The 19,999-nt window shown below is 36.0% G+C and overlaps 1 protein-coding gene across 20 annotated transcripts in view; it reads left to right on the top strand.

Moving 5' to 3' along the window:
• CADPS2 (calcium dependent secretion activator 2) overlaps positions 1 to 19,999 on the top strand; it is a 565,017-nt gene that overhangs the window by 360,490 nt on the left and 184,528 nt on the right. For all 20 annotated transcript variants that reach the window (XM_055283833.2, XM_055283832.2, XM_055283827.2 and 17 more), the window contains exon 9: positions 5,936 to 6,002. In XM_055283833.2, the coding sequence (XP_055139808.1) occupies positions 5,936 to 6,002 (67 nt within the window). The remainder of the gene's footprint in view (positions 1 to 5,935; positions 6,003 to 19,999) is intronic.

Below are 19,999 nucleotides of genomic sequence, written 5' to 3'. Positions count from 1 at the left end.
ATATGGCTAACCAGTTTTCCCAGCACCATTTATTAAATAGGGAATCCTTTTCCCATTGCTTGTTTTTGTCAGGTTTGTCAAAGGTCAGATAGTTGTAGATATGCGGCATTATTTCTGAGGGCTCTGTTCTGATTCATTGATCTATGTCTCTGTTGTGGTACCAGTACTATGCTGTTTTGGTTACTGTAGCCTTATAGTATAGTTTGAAGTCAGGTAGCATGATGCCTTCAGCTTTATTCTTTTGGCTTAGGATTGACTTGGCAATGCGGGCTCTTTTTTGGTTCCATATGAACTTTAAAGTAGTTTTTTCCAATTCTGTGAAGAAAGTCATTGGTAGCTTGATGGTGATGGCATTGAATCTATAAATTACCTTGGGCAGTATGGCCATTTTCACGATATTGATTCTTCCAGCCCATGAGCATGGAATGTTCTTCCATTTGTTTGTATCCTCTTTTATTTCACTGAGCAGTGGTTTGTAGTTCTCCTTGAAGAGGTCCTTCACATCCCTTGTAAGTTGGATTCCTAGGTATTTTATTATCTTTGAAGCAATTGTGAATGGGAGTTCACTCATGATTTGGCTCTCTGTTTGTCTATGATTGGTGAACAAGAATGCTTGTAATTTTTGTACATTGATTTTGTATCCTGAGACTTTGCTGAAGTTGCTTAACAGCTTAAGAAGATTTTGGGCTGAGACAATGGGGTTTTCTAGATATACAATCATATCATCTGCAAACATGGACAATTTGACTTCCTCTTTTCCTAATTGAATACCCTTTATTTCCTTCTCCTGCCTGATTGCCCTGGCCAGAACTTCCAGCACTATGTTGAATAGGAGTGGTGAGAGAAGGCATCCCTGTCTTGTGCCAGTTTTCAAAGGGAAGTCTCCCAGTTTTTGCCCATTCAGTATGATATTGGCTGTGGGTTTGTCATAGATAGCTCTTATGATTTTGAGATACGTCCCATCAATACCTAATTTATTGAGAGTTTTTAGCATGAAGGGTTGTTGAATTTTGTCAAAGGCCTTTTCTGCATCTATTGAGATAATCATGTGGTTTTTGTCTTTGGTTCTGTTTATACGCTGGATTACATTTATTGATTTGCTTATGTTGAACCAGCCTTACATCCCAGGGATGAAGCCCACTTGATCATGGTGAATAAGCTTTTTGATGTGCTGTTGGAATCGGTTAGCCAGTATTTTATTGAGGATTTTTGCATCAATGTTCATCAAGGATATTAGTCTGAAATTCTCTTTTTTTTGTGTGTCTCTGCTGGGCTTTGGTATCAGGATGATGCTGGCCTCATAAAATGTGTTAGGAAGGATTCTCTCTTTTTCTATCGACTGGAATAGTTTCAGAAGGAATGGTACCAGTTCCTCCTTGTACCTCTTGTAGAATTCGGCTGTGAATCCACCAGCTCCTGGGCTGTTTTTGGTTGGTAAGCTATTGATTATTGCCACAATTTCAGAGCCTGTTATTGGTCTATTCAGAGATTCAACTTCTTCCTGGTTTAGTCTTGGGAGGGTGTATTTGTCGAGGAATTTATCCATTTCTTCTAGATTTTCTAGTTTATTTGCGTAGAGGTGTTTGTAGTATTCTCTGATGGTAGATTGTATTTCTGTGGGATCGGTGGTGATATCCCCTTTATCATTTTTTATTGCATCTATTTGATTCTTCTCTCTTTTCTTCTTTATTAGTCTTGCTAGCGGTCTATCAATTTTGTTGATGTTTTCAAAAAACCGGCTGCTGGATTCATTAATTTTTTGAAGGGTTTTTTGTGTCTCTATTTCCTTCAGTTCTGCTCTGATTTTAGTTATTTCTTGCCTTCTGCTAGCTTTTGAATATGTTTGCTCTTGCTTTTCTAGTTCTTTTAATTGTGATGTTAGGGTGTCAATTTTGGATCTTTCCTGCTTTCTCTTGTGGGCATTTAGTGCTATAAATTTCCCTCTACACACTGCTTTTGAATGTGTCCCAGAGATTCTGGTATGTTGTGTCTTTGTTCTCATTGGCTTCAAAGAACGTCTTTATTTCTGCCTTAATTTCGTTATTTACCCAATAGTCATTCAGGAGCAGGTTGTTCAGTTTCCACGTAGTTGAGCGGTTTTGAGTGAGTTTCTTGATTCTGAGTTCTAGTTTGGTTGCACTGTGGTCTGAGAGACAGTTTGTTATAATTTCTGTTCTTTTACATTTGCTGAGGAGAGCTTTACTTCCAACTATGTGGTCAATTTTGGAATAGGTGTGGTGTGATGCTGAAAAAAAATGTATATTCTGTTGATTTGGGGTGGAGAATTCTGTAGATGTCTATTAGGTCTGCTTGGTGCAGAGCTGAGTTCAGTTCTTGGGTATCCTTGTTAATTTTCTGTCTCGTTGATCTGTCTAATGTTGACAGTGGGGTGTTAAAATCTCCCATTATTATTGTGTGGGAGTTTAAGTCTCTTTGTAGGTCGCTCAGGACTTGCTTTATGAATCTGGGTGCTCCTGTGTTGGAAATGTTCTATAAGTTGATTGTGGTGGTGGTTACATGACTGTGTCAACACTTATCACATTAGATACCTGAAACAGGTAATTTTACTTTATGTGAACTATACCAATAAACTTTACTCAATAAAAGGAAGACATGGCCAATGTATACATTGTGGAATTATAGAAAGGCATAAAGAATAATATGAAATTCATCTTTAATTTCACTCACCAGATATTAACTATAAGATGAACATTTTGTTGCATTTTTCTGGATATTTCTCTATGCATATAATATGAACTTGTGTGACTGCTTTTTTAAAACTTAACCTTATAGGAATTTTCCCGTATCATTAGTAATTCTTTATTTGGCCTCACTTTTGATGGCAAAATTATTATGTTTTAATATTTGATTTTTAGATTGTTTTTGAGTGTTTATTCTTAAATAATATTGATGAACATTTTTATCTTCATTCTTCCTTTATTTACTCTAAGAGACAGGATCTTGCTCTGTCACCCAGGTCGGAGTGCAGTGGCATGGTCATAGCTCAGTGCAGCCTCCAACACTTGAGCTTAAGGGATTATCCCGCCTCAGCCTCCTCCCAAGTAGCCAAGATAAGTGTGTACCACTGCATGCAGCTAATTTTTATTTTTATTTTTGTAGAGACAGAGTCTGGCTATGTTGCCTAGGCTGATCTTGAACTCATGTCCTCAAGCAATCCTCCTGCCTTGACTTCCCATAGTTCTGGGACTACAGGCATGAGCCACTGCATCTGGCTCTTCACTCATTTTTCAATGTGTTTCTTATGCTAAGAAACTGCTTTCATACCAGTGAAAAAGCAGCTAGGTAGGGATACTTGATACCTAATCCCAGAAATCATCATTTAAATGCTTACCTTGGTTCCAATCACAAATTCTCTTTTATTCTGTTCTTTATAACATCTTCTACTAACCCCTTAATACAACATGTATGTATCCATCTGTCCCCCTGCTTTCTGTCTTCAAAGAAACCATATATTTTAATCCAAATTTGTTAATCTATCATTTTGATGATGTTGCAGCTATTATTCTTTATGCAGGACCTTCACTGTCAGCAAGACCGACACTGAGTAGATTGTGGTGTTGATGGTTTGTGTATCACTATTTACTTTCACTTGTATATGACCCAGTTGCCCAGCAGTCTGCAAAGTGAGACACTTCAAAAGAGCTGAGAAGCAGGCTGTGGTTCCAGGCAAAGGTCATTCCAGATGCTCTCTGTGGCTCCGAGCCAGCTATTTGGTGCACATCTTGCTAGTTCACTTTCATAAACGGCACCTGTCATGTCCACAGTATCTAGCTCCTGAGGTCATTGCTGTTAACCCTGAAATAAGAGCTTGGGTATGTGCATTTCAAAACAGGAAATTGCAGAGGAAAGACAGAAAGAGAGCAACTAAATACCTGTCACTAGAACCACAGAGAAGAAATTAGAAGCTAGAGCAAAGGTGGAGCAAAGGGTTTTAAGGGGTCCTTGAGAAGAAACAATGAACGGGTAAGAATAAGAGCAGTAATGTCTCAGCCAGTCATTAAATGAATTCACATTCCATCCACAAGCACAGATGATGGAATGAATTAACGGTATCATAAATGCTGAATAGAAGTTCACCAAACACTTCAGTTAGCTGACGTGCTGAAAGAAAATATATAATTGGTTTGGACCACTTGGGTTATGTTTTACAGTGCAAGAACTTTGTTTTTATTTTGACTTTTAGTAACTCCATGTTTCCCCCGCCCCCGGATTCTGAAAATTTCTGGGAATTTTCAGGGAATAAAGAAGGAAACTTAAATCTGCCATAACTCTACCACTCAAAGATACTATTAGTAATATTTTGGAATTGTTTTTACATATTCTTTACAAGTTCCAAATCATTAACTATGTGTGTAATTTTGAATCCTACTCTTTTCATGTAATATTACACAATGTGATACTTTCTATGTTATTAATTTTATCAAAAACATAATTTCGTTGGCAGCATGGTATTTCTCTGTTGATATGCCAGCACATATTGAATAATTTTACTGCTGTTGGACATTTGTTATCAGTTTCCAGTAATATAAACAACACTGTTCTATGTATCCCTACAGCATACACCTTTATGTGCACCTCTTTATTACCTTAATACATTCAGGAATGAAAGAGTATGACTATTTCGATGTATTGACATGTTACCTACAGAAGGATCATCTCCCAAGATGTTACCCTCCCACTAGTAGTGAATGAGTGCACATTAATTCCCCACACCTTAGCCAACTCCTTATGTCACTGTTTCTAAAGGGGGGAGGAGGGCAAACAGTATGTTATGTTTTGCAAAATAAGATTATTTTAATAAGACAGAAATTAAAGATTCAGCCTAAGATTTTAGCTTTAAAAGTTGTGAAAGTCTAAAGATCTTAAGCCCCTAAATAAATAATCATAATGCTCCTTTAAAAAAATCACTCAGAATTGTATATAAATTTTGTTTGAACAGCCTCTGCACTGTTAATCCTTCATTTCAGAATAAAGGATTATGATAAAATATTGAAAAATATTTCTTTAGTCTTAAAATTAGGCCTCTGTCATATTTTAAACTTCTAGCAATATTTTCCACTTTTATAGGGAGTGTGTTTATAATTTTGTGGCATAATTTTGGAATAGCTCTCCACAACACGGTCACACTAATTTTTAATTTCTTCTTTTTCCTCCCTGATATTTCAGTATATCATTTGTATATTCAGTAAGAATAATATTCTCAAATGATTGGCTAATCATTTCAATTCAGCTTACTAAGGTCAATGCAAAGTTGAAGAAAAGCCAAGGCTGAAACTATGTGAAACTACCCAATGGCATCTTCGTTACTATCAGAATTTTGTAGTTAAAACATTTGCAGTGAGATGCTTTCATAAGTCAGGTAAATCCCATAACGATGGAGCTAGCAGAGACCTTAGAAATCAGCAAATCCATCCTTTCATTTGATAGGTGAGGACATGGAGACTGAGATTGGTGCAGGCACATTTTGGGGTCACCCAGCTGGACAGTGACCCTTCACCCTGGATTCTTGGCTCTGCAGCTGGCTGCTCCTCAGGGCACACTACTCAGCTCCGGTCATCTGAGAACTGAAGCATTGATACCATGTCCTCAATTAATAGCCTTTGTCTCTCCTAAGAATTGCATGTAAGAATAAAATTCCCACTGGTTCTTTGATTATCCTTTCTAACTCCTAGTTTGCTCAGTTTGTGGTAAGGACTGACAAATTGATAAGTCACATAAATCAATTCCCTTTGAGAACCCAGAATAAGCTAACTCATTTTCTAACACAGAAGCTGCATGTTGTCTCACTTTCCAAATGAGCTAAACTTCGCCTTTAGTAGGCTGGTCTCAAAAATAAATACTTATGGAAGAAATGTGATTACATGGAAGCACAACATTATTCATCTTAAGTATTCTTTGGCTTTTTTCTTTCCAGATATCTGTATGCCCTTGGACAGAAGGTTTGGAAAAGATGGAAAAAACGTTACTTTGTTCTAGTTCAGGTTAGTCATTTTTTCCTGTTAAATAATCACTCTAAGATAGCAGTTCTCAAAATTTGTTTATGTGGGCTATATCTATCAAAATTTACTGTTTTAGAAATTAAAATATGTTTAAGCCACTTTAAATAAAAGCAGTACATTCATTACATGCTAACACTAAAATTTTTATGTAGAATAACTGTTTTTCAAGCCAAACAATTAAGTGAAATAAGTGGCATTGTTTTATGCTTTTGGACTCTTTGCCCTCTGGCTTAATAGAAGGTAACTGTATTCTTGCATCAGCTTCTGCATTCAATTTTTTGCAGTATCAGATAAAATGTAGCCTCTGGAAAACTCAACTTTATCCTAATGGGAAAAAAAGTGTGAAAAAGACAAATAACTTCTGAGTATTCTTATAAAGACAGTTTTGACCTCGTAGACCCTCTGAAAAGATCTTGGAGATCTCTGGGATTCCAAGACTATACCTTGAGAACAACTGCATCATTCTATATTTTATATATAAAGCATAATACATATAATCACTCCTTTTAATATAAATATTATATTTGTACTAACTGGCATATTTAATGCAAATATGCTGCCATTTAATGCAAATATGCCACATTTAGTACAAATAAGCCAACAAATCACCTGTTCACATAAATATGTTTTTGAGTCAACTTGACTGGTGTATATTTGTTTACAATTGGATTCTGAACATATATTATCAGAACATGCAGTTTGGCTGACTCTTCTTTTGTAGTCATGGATAACCTTGCTCATAGAACATACTAATTAAGTTAAATTTATATTAAAGAATACCCTTCTAAGTAATAGTCATTCCAGTCCATGATAAATCCAAGCTATTTTGTTCCCAATATATGAAAAGAGTATCACTCTTGGAATTCTTAACACAAAACATTCTGTAAAAATCTCATTGATTCCAATGGCACACATTAAACAAGCTTAACTGGACTAGATCAGAATGACATAGTAAAATGCCAAGGAAGGAAAATGATCATTTGCTGTCTTCCAGTGAGTACGTACAGCCATCCATCAATTGCTGGATAAAATTACTTTATTGATGTCCCATAATAGCCTGGTAACTCCATGAAACGTGTGAAAACTCAGTGAAAAGTAGTTTTATCTACATGGCACACAGCCAGCCTATTTTTTTTTTCCTGGCTAAAAAGTAACCTCTTCTTATGTGATTAGAACTAATAGTTGGTCAACTTTAATAAAAGATACATACACATGCACACACAGATTTAATTTTTTTTGTATAGAACCCTAGCATTTGCTTTGAAAAAGGTTACCTGTTTGGGGTTGTGGGTGATCTATTTTTCAAAAACCTTAAGGCATCTTCTACAGTTTCCACATTTAGTTTCTTACATTGGTGCATGAATTTAAATGTATTTCCTAAGCAGTTTTAATAGGTATTTCTGGATACTTATTTATATCTTATGGATGTATTTCATTCATATCTAATTTGACAAGGTTGTGTTAGTGACTTGTCTTTATCAAGTTTTTCTAAAGCATTCAGCTGATTTTTTGTGGAAACAGCAGCTTCTTTTTCAGTTATTTTATGCATTTATGTAAAATCTCATTTAAGTACATAATTTCAATGGCTAATGTTGTTAGCATAAACTAGTTTGAGAACAAACCCAGCTAACTTAGCAAGCATAGGTCTTAACTGGTGGAAATAGGTATGAAAGAACGTGGGAATGTAACCCAATAACCACAGATGTTCAGCATGTTATTTGCATTAGTCACTGTTTTTTTTTATTTTTTATTTGATTGTTTTAACGGATTTTTTGAATATGAAAGGCTTTTGTAGATCAGTCTTAAGAGGTCAAATGATCACCTCATGCTTTTTGCCAGGTAAGGTTCCAAGTAATTTTTGCCCCTCATATTTTCCCACATATGATCGTAAGACCCAGAAGTTGTAGGGCAAATATGTATACTTTGATTATTACTCATAAGAGAGTTTAGAAATGAAGGAAGGAATTGTAATACTTTGCGACTGTTAATTGATATGTTTTTGGGGGAAGATTAACCATGTCTTTGTGGAGCTAAAAGTGTTTTCTCAATAACAAAAATATGCTTTACATTTTAAAAGGGATATCTAAGTTAATTCAAAGTAGGCAACCCCATATGTTTCATAATTTAAATTTAAGAAAGTACCACCAAACTATAATGAATTTGAATTTATTCTACCTGAGGTTTCTTCTTAAAATTCGAAGTCGTGTTTAAGCATTATATATTTACTTTGACACATATATGTGCATATATCCACATGCATTCATGCGGAGAATTCCATGCCCAAATATACTGAAAATCCATCCGAGTATTCTGACAAGTTTTAAACACAAGTGAATCTTACATTCAATTCCAAATGTAATGGGAAGGCAAATTGAAGGCACACACTTCAAAATCAAGATGGATATGTATGGAGATTCAATGAGAATGACCCATTGGGAAGAACTGGGTAGTTTTTATTAGTATTTTTAAAGGCACCTCTGATTCTATCCACACACACTTTGTAGGTCCATACCTGCAGGCTGCATTATTGAAAGGTGAAGGAATTGTTTTCGTAGGGAGGACAGTATACCCCTGCTGTGTCTGCCGCTGCCATCAGCAGAATGATGCTCTGTTGATAATGTGAATCTCATCACCACTTGTGAGTGTGTATTATGAGTGATATCACTGGAAATCCAACCATCAGCTCAAGAATTTGTACTCATAAAAATTGATTGAGAGTAAGGTTTGGCCAGCTGCAGAGTCATTGTTCAAAGTGAACACTCGAGGAGCCACTGAGGTGAAAAGACTTTTCAAAGACTCTCATGTAAACATTTAAATTGGAGTCAAAAGGTGGGAAAATAAATGAGTTGTTAATATTGAGTGTTTATTTGGCTTCCAGGTAAGATCATTTTGGTCTCTTATTGGCATATTCTGATGCCAATATAGTTATAGTAATAAATAGAATTTAATGCTTTCTAAGAGGCTTCTTTTTTTAGTGAAGGTAAATTTTGGTTCAAGCCAAATTGAAAGAATAGTGATTTTGAAGAATATGCTTGAAATACTACCAGAATTAAACTTGTATATGTTTGTTACTTATTTTTCTTGTGCTTTTTCAGTGTTTTATTATTAGATTTGGAGGATATCATTGGTGTAAAGTACTTAAGATACTTTAATATATTGTAGTTCATTATAATAAAATAATTTGTTACCTTTAACACTCTGTATTTGAGATGTGAACAAATGAATTATTACTTCATTATGTATTCTGCTAATGCCTATTCAAAAATGTATGTCCCAGGTATTCCGTATTCTGTAGTAAATAATTCTGAAACACTCCCCAATTAACATAATTACTGTTATATTAAATCTAATACTCATTAAGCAAGTACTTTGTGGTAAGCATTTATGTAAAACATTTGTAATAATTTATCTTATCAGAATAAGCCTGTGAAGGTAGGTATTATTATTATTATACCCATTGTACAGATAAGAAAATAATACAGAGAGGAGTTATAGAACTTACTCAGGATTACGCAGTTTAGTAAGTCGTAGAGTCCAGCAAATCCAGTTCTGTCAAACTTCTATTTCCTCTGCCATACTGCTATGATTACATTGATGCATATAACTACAGTTGATCTGAAGACAAACAGATATGTGATTAATCACTATGGATCATTCATTTCATGAAGTACAAAACAGTGTTACTCTATTAGAAAAATGGCCAGGGAGTGATGACATAATGAGTCCTGTGCTCATGAAGGCCACTGACTGCGTGACATCATTGGAAACTGAGTAGACGTCTGTGTTGTTTTGGCCCTGTATCAAAGTGTTCACTGCTTGTTGTTGATGTGTCAGAATCATGACTTGAAGTTGCTGCAAACAACAGCAGGCTATCAAGACATAATGTTAATTACATATCAGCTGAGTTGGCACGGGATGTAAACAGTCAGCCATGCCACAGAGTGATCCATACCTGCTGCAGATGTATGAGAGGCACTCTGTTAGTGAGATGTCATCAAGATCTGCTTTCAACATAAAGAAGTGGCTACCCATCCTATTGATTTCTGAACTATTCAGCACACATGGGGACCCACTACAGCAGACTCTTCTCACTCATTTGAGAATGAAACTACCACCTGAAGAACATGAAGTTCAGTTATATCCTCTAGGTTTAGTCTGGGGCACTAGCTGATGTTTGCTTATGGCAGTAAGATAAAGTGAAGTGAACAGACATATTGTTGCCAAATCAAGAAAATCATGGCATAATGACTTTGTAGCTTTATGCTTTCAATTGGATTAAAATTTACAAACCTGGGACATGCTCAGTGTAGGATAAAAATCAACCCATGCAATTTTTATGGTGGAAAATGAAAGGCCCCTTCGACACTCCTGCCAGCACTACCACGTTATTCTACTATCCTTTGCAAAAGTTGCCAAGTAGCCATTGCTAATAGTGTGGCCTTCCAAACTTGTTAGGAAGGAGTTAGGCAACTTTAATTCATCATTATGTGAAACACACATCCATTCATTCCTAATGGAATCATTTCATATATTCTGTGAGTTGCTTTGTTTCCCCTTTAAAAATACATCCATGAGAAGTTGCCATATCAACATATAAGAATCTACCTAAGGCTAGGTGCCATGGCTCCCACCTGTAATCCCAGCATGTTGGGAACCTGAAGCAGGAGAATCACTTGAGGCCAGGAGTTCAAGGCTGCAGTAGGCCATGATTGCACCACTGCACTCTAGCCTGGGTAACAGAGCACTCAAAAAAAAAAAAAAAAAAAAAAAAAAAAAAAAAACTTTTAAATTGATAAATAAATAACTGGATTCTATATTATAAGTTTATGTACTTTAACAGTCCTCCTTCTTTGAACATTTAAGTTTTTTAAATCAAGCAATGCCACTTTGAATGTGGTTTTTGTTGTGGAGGAGAAAAAAAAATGCCATAATCAATATATGTATAATTCTTGTATATTAATCTTCATATATATGTGGGGGTGTTCTTATAGAAATGAAATTGCTGGCTAAAAATCCACGAAAGTTTACATTTTTGTGAGCTTAGTGGTTTTTTGAAAATCGTTCTACAAGACTCGATTTCAAAATGCTCTGAGTGTGTGCATGTGTGTGTTTGTATGTATTCATATGCATATATATGTCTTTATATCTACAGGTGTGTGTATAAAATCTTCTACACAAGTAGTGTGCCTGAATCTGTACATAGTGGAGAATCTGTAGATATTTGTTAAATAAATGAATATTCCTCCTTTAATTTAGATTACTTCCCAAACTTCTGTAAGGAATGTAAAATTGACTTCTATTTGAACATACTTAAATCAAAACCTAGGTATCATATTTGATCCCTCTTTTTTCCTTACCCTCATGGCAGAAAAGATTGCTGTTCCATAGCAAAAATAGCATTCCATTTACATCCAGTCATCTCCATCTTCACCACCACCATACTGATTGAAACCACCATCATCACATGGATTCGTACAATGGCATCCTAGCTGTTCTCTCTGCTTCCACTTCCATCCTTCTTAACAATCGGTTCTTCACATTGTGGGATAATCTATTTAAAGCATAACTCACATTTTGACAATTTGCTGCTTGAATTCTTCCAGTGACTCCCTTTGCACTTAGAATAACTCATAACCGTGTCTTAGAGGAGGTCCTAAATATTCTGACCTCAAGTTTCCTCTTTGAATAGTTATTTCCTGTCACTGAGCCACATCTTGACTTCTACAGCTCTTTCCTCAGATTAGTTACAGTGCCAAGAGTAGGAGTTTAGCACCTTCAAGTCATCAGACACCCCCACCAAAGGCACTTCAAATAAATATATAAACTGGGTTATTTTTAAGTGTGATTGTTGTGTAAATACACCTTTGGATTAAGTCCCTTACTTTTCTTCCACCTGGATTGTTAGGCCAGCTCTAAGCCCCTTTATAGAAATTCTGAACATCCTACAGCTTTTATTTTCCCCATGCCTGGATCATTCCTTCATGTCCATTTAGATATCAGTTCAAATGTTGCCTTTTCAAATGTGCCTTTTCCACCCAGGCAACCTGAAGTACCCCTCAACTCATTCTCTGTCACATTATTCTGTTTGATATTGTTAGGGGCATTTATATCCAATTAAATTTTTTTTACATTTATATGTTTATTATTATTATTTTTGTTGTTATCTCTTTACCCCTTCTAGAATGTATGCTCCATGAAAAGAAGGACCTTATCTTTCTTTTAGTCTACTTTATCTGTGGAACTTTAAACACTGCCTGGTACATGAGTAGAAACTAAGTATTTGTTAAGTAAATAAATATATGCAAATCATTCTCAACATTGTTCTGAAAAGACTGACTTTCCTTTCTCTGATTTGTACACCGAATACTAAATCTTTTTACACCATTTGGACAAGACAGTTAACAATAAATATTCCTGTCCCATCTATCTGGATCTTGAAGATTTATTCATTTTTCGTGATTAAATTCAGCTCTGGTGTAGTTTTTTTTTTTTTTTTTTTTAAATAACTCTAGCAGCACCTTTGGCCTCTGCCAAGAACATTTCCAGCTAAGGATTTTTAAAGCCTTAATCTTCACTGAAATTAGATGGTGGCAGTTGCTAAGCTGCCAGCTGTTAACATGATCCCTGCAGTAGGAATACAACATACAAACCTGAATTCTGTGGTCTCTAGAATCCCATAGTTAGCACTTAGCATGTGTGGACACAGACAGGTGTTGCACAGGTTGGCAATTGAGAACAAAATGGGAGGTTTGGTATACCAGATGCAGATACCTTGTGGTACTACAGCAACTTAGGTGCCCTATCAAAAGCAGTGATGCTGAAACCTGATTTAATGCTGTCCCCAGATTAAAGTCTGTTCATATCTCCCAATTCTCAACAAATCCATTCTTTACGGAGTTATTAAGAGTGGATTGGGTAAAATATATTGAATGTTTCTCTTTGCTGTGCTTCCACTGAAGGGATTTTCAATTTCAATATAGTAAATGATATAAGCTTTGTTCAGAAATACACAAGTAAGCTTGTAAATGAAAAATACCAGATCAGAATAGGTCAAACCACCTGTTGTCTATCTAATTCCCTGTCAAGTGGTGACAAGGCAGAGTAGGGGCTGCAAGACTGCCTCTAAGTGGGAGCACAGGGAGCAGGGTGACCCCTGCTAATCTTTCAGCAGCATATTTTAACTATTAGTGCCAACTGATAAAGGTCTGAGTACAACTTCTCCAGATTACCCATGAACTGGTAACTGGCTAGCAAACCAGCAGCTACAGGTGTTAATACTATTCAGGAACACCTGAATTTACCCTGTGGGTTTGTTCTAGGTCTGGCCTTGGGAATGTGATTTATCATGACCTTGCAAAGGGGATGGATAAAAGTAAGATCTCTTGGGATACTAAAGGAACTAAAAGAAGGGTGAAATATGGCAACATTTTATGGAAATAGAACCAGGAATCAGCCCAAAAGATAGCATTAATAGGTTGTAGCTTCTGGAGTCGATGTATTCGAAACGCCAGATTGCACCTTTTTCAGTTGTCTCATGGGTCACATTTCCTAATTGTCAGTGACAGCTCTGTTAGTTGTTGGTATTTTATTACTCTTCCATCTGTACTCTTTGTTATATCTCTAGGCCCAATTATCTATGACAGAGTCTAGGTCTGTTGGGTGATATTTTAGATATTAAACAAAATATTAAAGAAGTTAAAAGCTAAACGCAAATGTTTCAATACTTTGCCATTTAAGTGACCATGCCTCTAGAAATGGAGTGATTCTTCTATACCTGAAGTTTTTGACTTGTTGATTTTTGTTGTTGTACCTTCAAAGAATTGTTAAATTGGTACTTAAAATTTTATATCTCCAGCATTTTAAAAAACTAATTGTCTCATTTGAAGCTAGCTAGAGATATAATACTTATAGCGTAAAACAGCAACTTCAAGTTGTACTTCAGGTTATGTGAAGAAAAATGCACATTAATGTAAGCATTTCACCTCTTTGACAACTAATTTATAAGGCTAGCTCTTAAACAGCAAGTAAATTTTTAACATTTTGAGTGGGTTACATACATCAAGTCTGTAATCTTTAACCCATGACAATATGAACATGTCAATTATGTAAAGAGCTTTTGGAAGTAATCAACATTTGGTTTTGAAGAAAGCAGTAATTTTTAAAAGACATTATAATGTATAATTAAGATAATGTCCATTAGAAATAGACAAATGTAGTATCTAAAACTACATTTAGGTGTATTATCACTTTTCCTCACTTTCTCATTTTCTTATAAATTTACGTATTCTTCCACCAAATATCTTCATCGACACAGCCACTGTGTTCTTTGTTTGCTGATAAAAGTTGTGAAAACAGACTGGGCATGGTGACGATACCTATAATCCCAGCTACTCCAGAAACTGAGATTGCTTGAGGCCAGGAGTTTGAGAGTTTGAGACCAGCCTGGACAACGTGGTGAGACCCTGTGTCTAAATTATTTTTTAATTAACTGGGCATGGTGGCATGCACCTATAGTCCCAGTTACTTGGGAGGCTGAGGTGGGAGGATCACTTGAGACCAGGAAATCGAGGTTACAGTGAGCTATCATTGCACCACTGCACTCCAGCCTAGGTGACAGAGTGAGATCCTGTCTCTAAAAATAAACATCCCCTGAGAGTGGGAAGAAAGGTAGGGGTGGGGAGAGCCAAGCGAGGCCAGGAGACAGAAGTCAGAAATGTGGAGCGTCAGCAGCCCTCAGCTCATTCACAGTGTGGAAACATGTGGTTTGAAAAGAGTTCAATCCCCAAGTCAATCAGGTGCTGACTGTACTGTGTTATAGTAACACCTGCATCCTGCACCCAACATGAAACAATTCTTCTAAGACTCAAAAAGAATAAAGTGAGAGGAGGATGGTGGCTCCCTGACAACTCAATTACATTCACGGGGAGACCACTGTGTAACAGGCATGCATTGTGCTAGGCACTCCCACATCAGTTCTCTCCAATTCTCTCAAAACCCTGTAAGGTCTATTATTGTTTTTCTTATATTACGGAAAAATTAAATGAGATATATAAGACTTAAAATGATTTTTCTAAAGCCTTGTCAAAAATAAGTATGAAAGGGCTGGGCGCGGTGGCTCACGCTTGTAATCCCAGCACTTTGGGAGGCCGAGGCGAGCGGATCACGAGGTCAGGAGATCGAGACCATGGTGAAACCCCATCTCTACTAAAAATACAAAAAAAAAAAAATTAGCTGGGCGTGGTGGCGGGCGCCTGTAGTCCCAGCTACTTGGAGAGGCTGAGGCAGGAGAATGGCATGAACCCGGGAGGCGGAGCTTGCAGTGAGCCGAGATTGCACCACTGCACTCCAGCCTGGGCGACAGAGCGAGACTCCGTCTCAAAAAAAAAAATAAATAAATAAAAAATAAATAAGTATGAAAGAATAAGGATAAGTAAGTAATTGAGGGGAGAAAATGAAAGTGGAATTTGCATTTGACATGGCAGATGGATCTGTTAAACCTGGTTTATCTTCCCTTCACTTCCAGTTGAAATACCTTAATATGATTGTCTTCAGAGAGGCCTTTCTGACCACACTATTGAAAATAGAATGCTTTTAATGTTTCTTTCCTCTGCCTTGTTTTCCTGCAAAACAATTCACCACCCAAAATTATTTTCAGTACCTCCTAATTGCAATTCATTTATCTCCTCCATTCTCACTCTGTGAGATGGTTTTTTTCCCCCAATTCTGAGGCACTGTTGTGTACCCAAAGCCTGGAAAAATTCACTGTAGATGCATGATAAATATTTGGTGAATGAATAAGTGCACAGATGAATGAAAGAGAGGAAAAAAAGTACCTATAAGAACATAAGGGAAGATACAGAGGTTATAAATACACAAGAAACTAAATTCAGTAACTTACTATTTTGTTTAGTATGACTAATCCACAGATCTCAAAAGACCTCAAGGAAGGAGTATATCTCTGTAAAAGACAACATAGGAAAGAGCAATCATATTAGTATTAAACTATTTTGCCAATGTGTCCCTTAAAATAATTTTATACAACTCTAGATCCTCCTAAGTCTTTCATCATGAGTTTAAATAGTTGCAGTGGATACTAGTTTCTAAGATAAAACCACTAAATCATTCAGCAACATGTTCAATAGAATCTAAATACTTTTGTGATTTTATATCTACTTGCAATCGTTGAAAATTTTATTGGCTGTGCACAGTGGCTCACGCCTGTAATCCCAGCATTTTGGGAGGCCGAGGTGAGCAGATCACAAGGTCAGGAGTTCAAGACCAGCCTGGCCAGCATGGCGAAACCCCATCTCTACTAAAAATACAAAAATTAGCCAGCCAGGTGTGGTAGCACATGCCTGTAATCCCAGCTACTCGTGAGACTGAGGCAGGAGAATCACTTGAACCCAGGAAGCAGAGGTTACAGTGAGCCGAGATCGTGCCACTGCCCTCCAGCCTGGGCGACAGAGCGAGACCCCGTCTCAAAAAAAAAAAAAAAAAAAAAAAAAAAAAAAAAAAAAAAAAAATTAGTTTTTTTCTCCTCGAAGTCTTATTTCTATTGTGCTTTCCCAGCAAGATATTATTCTTATGAAATAAGTGTTATGGCTCAAAATCTTGGTCACTCTGTCATGCTTCTCTACAATTAAAAAAGTCTATAAAACTGGACTTAAAAAAAGTTTCTATAACCAAAAAGCTCAAAAAAAGAAAAAAATACAGTTCACATTGCTGAACATATTTAAAGGAGAATTCTTGACATTTGAGAGATAAATGAGTATGATCTCAGAAATGTGAAACTTACGATGTAGAATAATTAGAATAATAATGAAATAAACACATATGGTTTATTTTATTCTTGTAAAATATTTTGGCGGCTCAATTAAACATGAAAAATGATTCCTGAAATAGGTTATAGAAATATAATTAAGTAGTTATTACAAAATGTGAATCCTATCCTCTAGATTTTATCAAAATAATGAATGGAACAATAAAACAGGTTCTAGTCCTCATGTTATATAGAGCCAGTGAAAAAATTATTTTGTTTTTCAATAAATAGAGAAAATATGGGTTATGTCTTTAAAACTTTTAAAGAAACTATTATAGTATAAAAATTAAATGCTAAGAAAACTTTAATGACCAAATAATAGAAGATAAAAAGGAAAAAAAAGCAAGACAAAATATATTAGTTCTTATTATAAATAAGTTAAATGGACCTGTTAACAGTCAGCTTCTCAGAATGAAAAAACTAAAGGGATGACAATATTAATTTCAGACCTAACTAGTGAAATTTAAGTGAAAAATTATTAAACACCTCCAAAGATTACAATTTTATGTTAAGGATATTAACAATTACTGTAAAACAAATGATGGTGATTTATTGAATACATACCTGAGAAAAGAGAATAAAAGCATACTACCTTGAATTATTTGCTATTCAATTGACTTTTTCTCCAACACCTTTAGTGATTTTTGATCATGGACTCAGTGCTATCTGAAATAATAACTTTGCCAGAAATTAAGAGGCAATTGGCTTGCTATTCGGGAATACAGTTGTTTTTAAGTTTCAGAATGAGAATGTATAAAATAATATGGTATATTGAAAAGAATATCCATTGAACTACAGAGAGTTGTGTTCTAGACTCAAGTTGACTTTTTTTTTTTTTTTTTTTTTGAGACAGAGTCTTACTCTGTCGCCCAGGCTGGAGTGCAGTGGCACGATCTCAGCTCACTGCAACCTCTACCTCCCAGGTTCAAGTGATTCTCCTGCCTCAGCCTCCCAAGTAGCTGGGACTACAGGTGTGTGCCACCACGCCCGGCTAATTTTTTGTATTTTTAGTAGAGATGGGGTTTCACTACCGTCTCTACGGAACATTTTCTATGGTGTTAGCCAGGATGGTGTCGATCTCCTGATCTCGTGATCCGCCTGCCTCAGCCTCCCAAAGTGCTGGGATTATAGGCGTGAACCACCATGCCCAGCCAAGATGACCCTTTTTATCTGGGTGACCTTGGAAAGTTACTTCCCTCATCCATGAAAGCTGGAGTTTAGACCACAATCTCAAGGGCCCAGACCTTGTCTCTCAATGCTAGTGTGAGAGAATTACTTATAGTATAGTATTTCATTTTCTTTTCAATGAAGCTTGGTTCTTTATTTAACTACTTATGATTTAGTGAGTTTTGAATCCTCTAAAAATCATAGTTTTAAATTTCCAAATGTAATATCTTCAAATCCTTGCTCCATAATCAAAATCTATAATTCTATCACATGTAATAATGTTTTTTTTTTTTTGTTTTTGAGACAGAATTCACTTGGTCACCCAGACTAGAGTGCAGTGGTGCCATCATGACTCACTGGACTTAAGTGATCCTCCCACCTTATCCTCCCAAGTAGCTGGGACTACAGGCATACGCCATCATGCCTAGCTGATTTTTAAAGTTTTTAAAAGATGGGGGTCTCGTTTTGTTGCCTAAGCTGGTCTTGAACTCCTAGCCTCAAGTGATCATCTCACCTCGGCCTCCCAAAGTGCTGGAATTCCAGGTACAAGCCACTGTGCCTGGCCTAGATTTAGAATTAAATTATACATTTTATTATGTTCCATTACAATTCCAAAAACACCACTTTTTCCTGACTAGTTTTCAGTTCATAATACCTTCCAATATTTTTGCTTTACCTTTTTCTCCAAGTACTAATATATCAAATATAAAAATATCTCACCACTTACGTAAGTCAGATATTTTTGTGAAGGTAAGAGTATCTTTGTAATGGGAATAATAACTCCCTAATTCGTTGTTTCCTAAGTTATTGTTTTTGATTCTTCGTTAATTTTGTTTCCAAATTTCCTTGGTATTTTGATGGCTTTCTTATAACTATGGTCACATCATAGCTGTCTGTGTATCCTGAAAGGGTAAGCCTGGTTTCTCCATGGCTCTGACATCTGTTTCCATAACATAATGGCATGCCTACTTGCATGAGGGGATGTTTACTGTTTCTTGAGTGTTTTCAGTGGAGTGTATGACATTTAAAAATCAAATGTCATTTGTTATGGTAAGCGGAAGAGGATACATTTAAGAGTACAAGCTGAGTTATGTGTGCTGTTAAACTGTTAGTGTTTTTTTTTTAACAAGATAAATATGTGGTTCATACTTTCAAAAATAGTACATTTTCAGATATGGCAGAATATTTACTGAATTGAAGTAAATTAAGTTTCATGCCAAAATACAGAAGCAGTGACTGTGCCACACACTGTGGAAGCCATTTTATACATATTATGAAGAAACTGAGTCAAAAACAAAGAAATGACAAACAAGGTTAGAATGGTAAAGGGGACAAATTTGTTAAAAACTTGGAAAAAGGAGTAGGGGTTTATTAAATTGAGAAATAGATAGAAATGGAATTTTAAACATAAAGGTGATATTTTTCTGCTTCGCAGTTCAGGTGAAGAACTGAATTAAAGTGGGTGAGTCTTGCTGGATGGTCCGTCTGGAGTACTTTACGCAGTGGTAGCTATAGATTGCAGCTAGTCATTGATGGAAATGTTTGTGAACCATGCAGGGAAGGCAGACCTTCCCATGCCCTTCATCTCTCTCCCAGCAGGTTCCAGATTGTTCATGTGGTGATGTGTCAGGAGACTTTTTTTAGTCAGGTTTTTTTTTTTAAGATTCTTCCAAATAAGAGAAGGAGATGAGAAACTTATGAATTAGCTGCTCAATATATTTTCTATTATTTCAATAGTTGATTATAAAAGTATTACTTTGTAAAGGTCTCCTGGTGTTGAATAATTATAATTTAAGTATGCATAAGACACATTTGACACAGTGTGTTTAGTTGCATACACTAACCCCATCATCATAGTTTCTTCTTTTCTGAAATGTAGTGAAAAGGACTTACACAGTTTTTCTCATACATATAAAAGTTAGACTTGCTATTTGGAAAGTTCATAAAGCAAAATTAAAAGTAAAGGATTGGGCTGGGCGCGGTGGCTCACGCT

This window comes from Symphalangus syndactylus, chromosome 6 (genome assembly GCF_028878055.3).
Source record: "Symphalangus syndactylus isolate Jambi chromosome 6, NHGRI_mSymSyn1-v2.1_pri, whole genome shotgun sequence".
Classification (NCBI taxonomy): domain Eukaryota; kingdom Metazoa; phylum Chordata; class Mammalia; order Primates; family Hylobatidae; genus Symphalangus; species Symphalangus syndactylus.
Note: the sequence above shows the minus strand (reverse complement) of the source record. Positions and strands in the feature narration are given on the sequence as shown.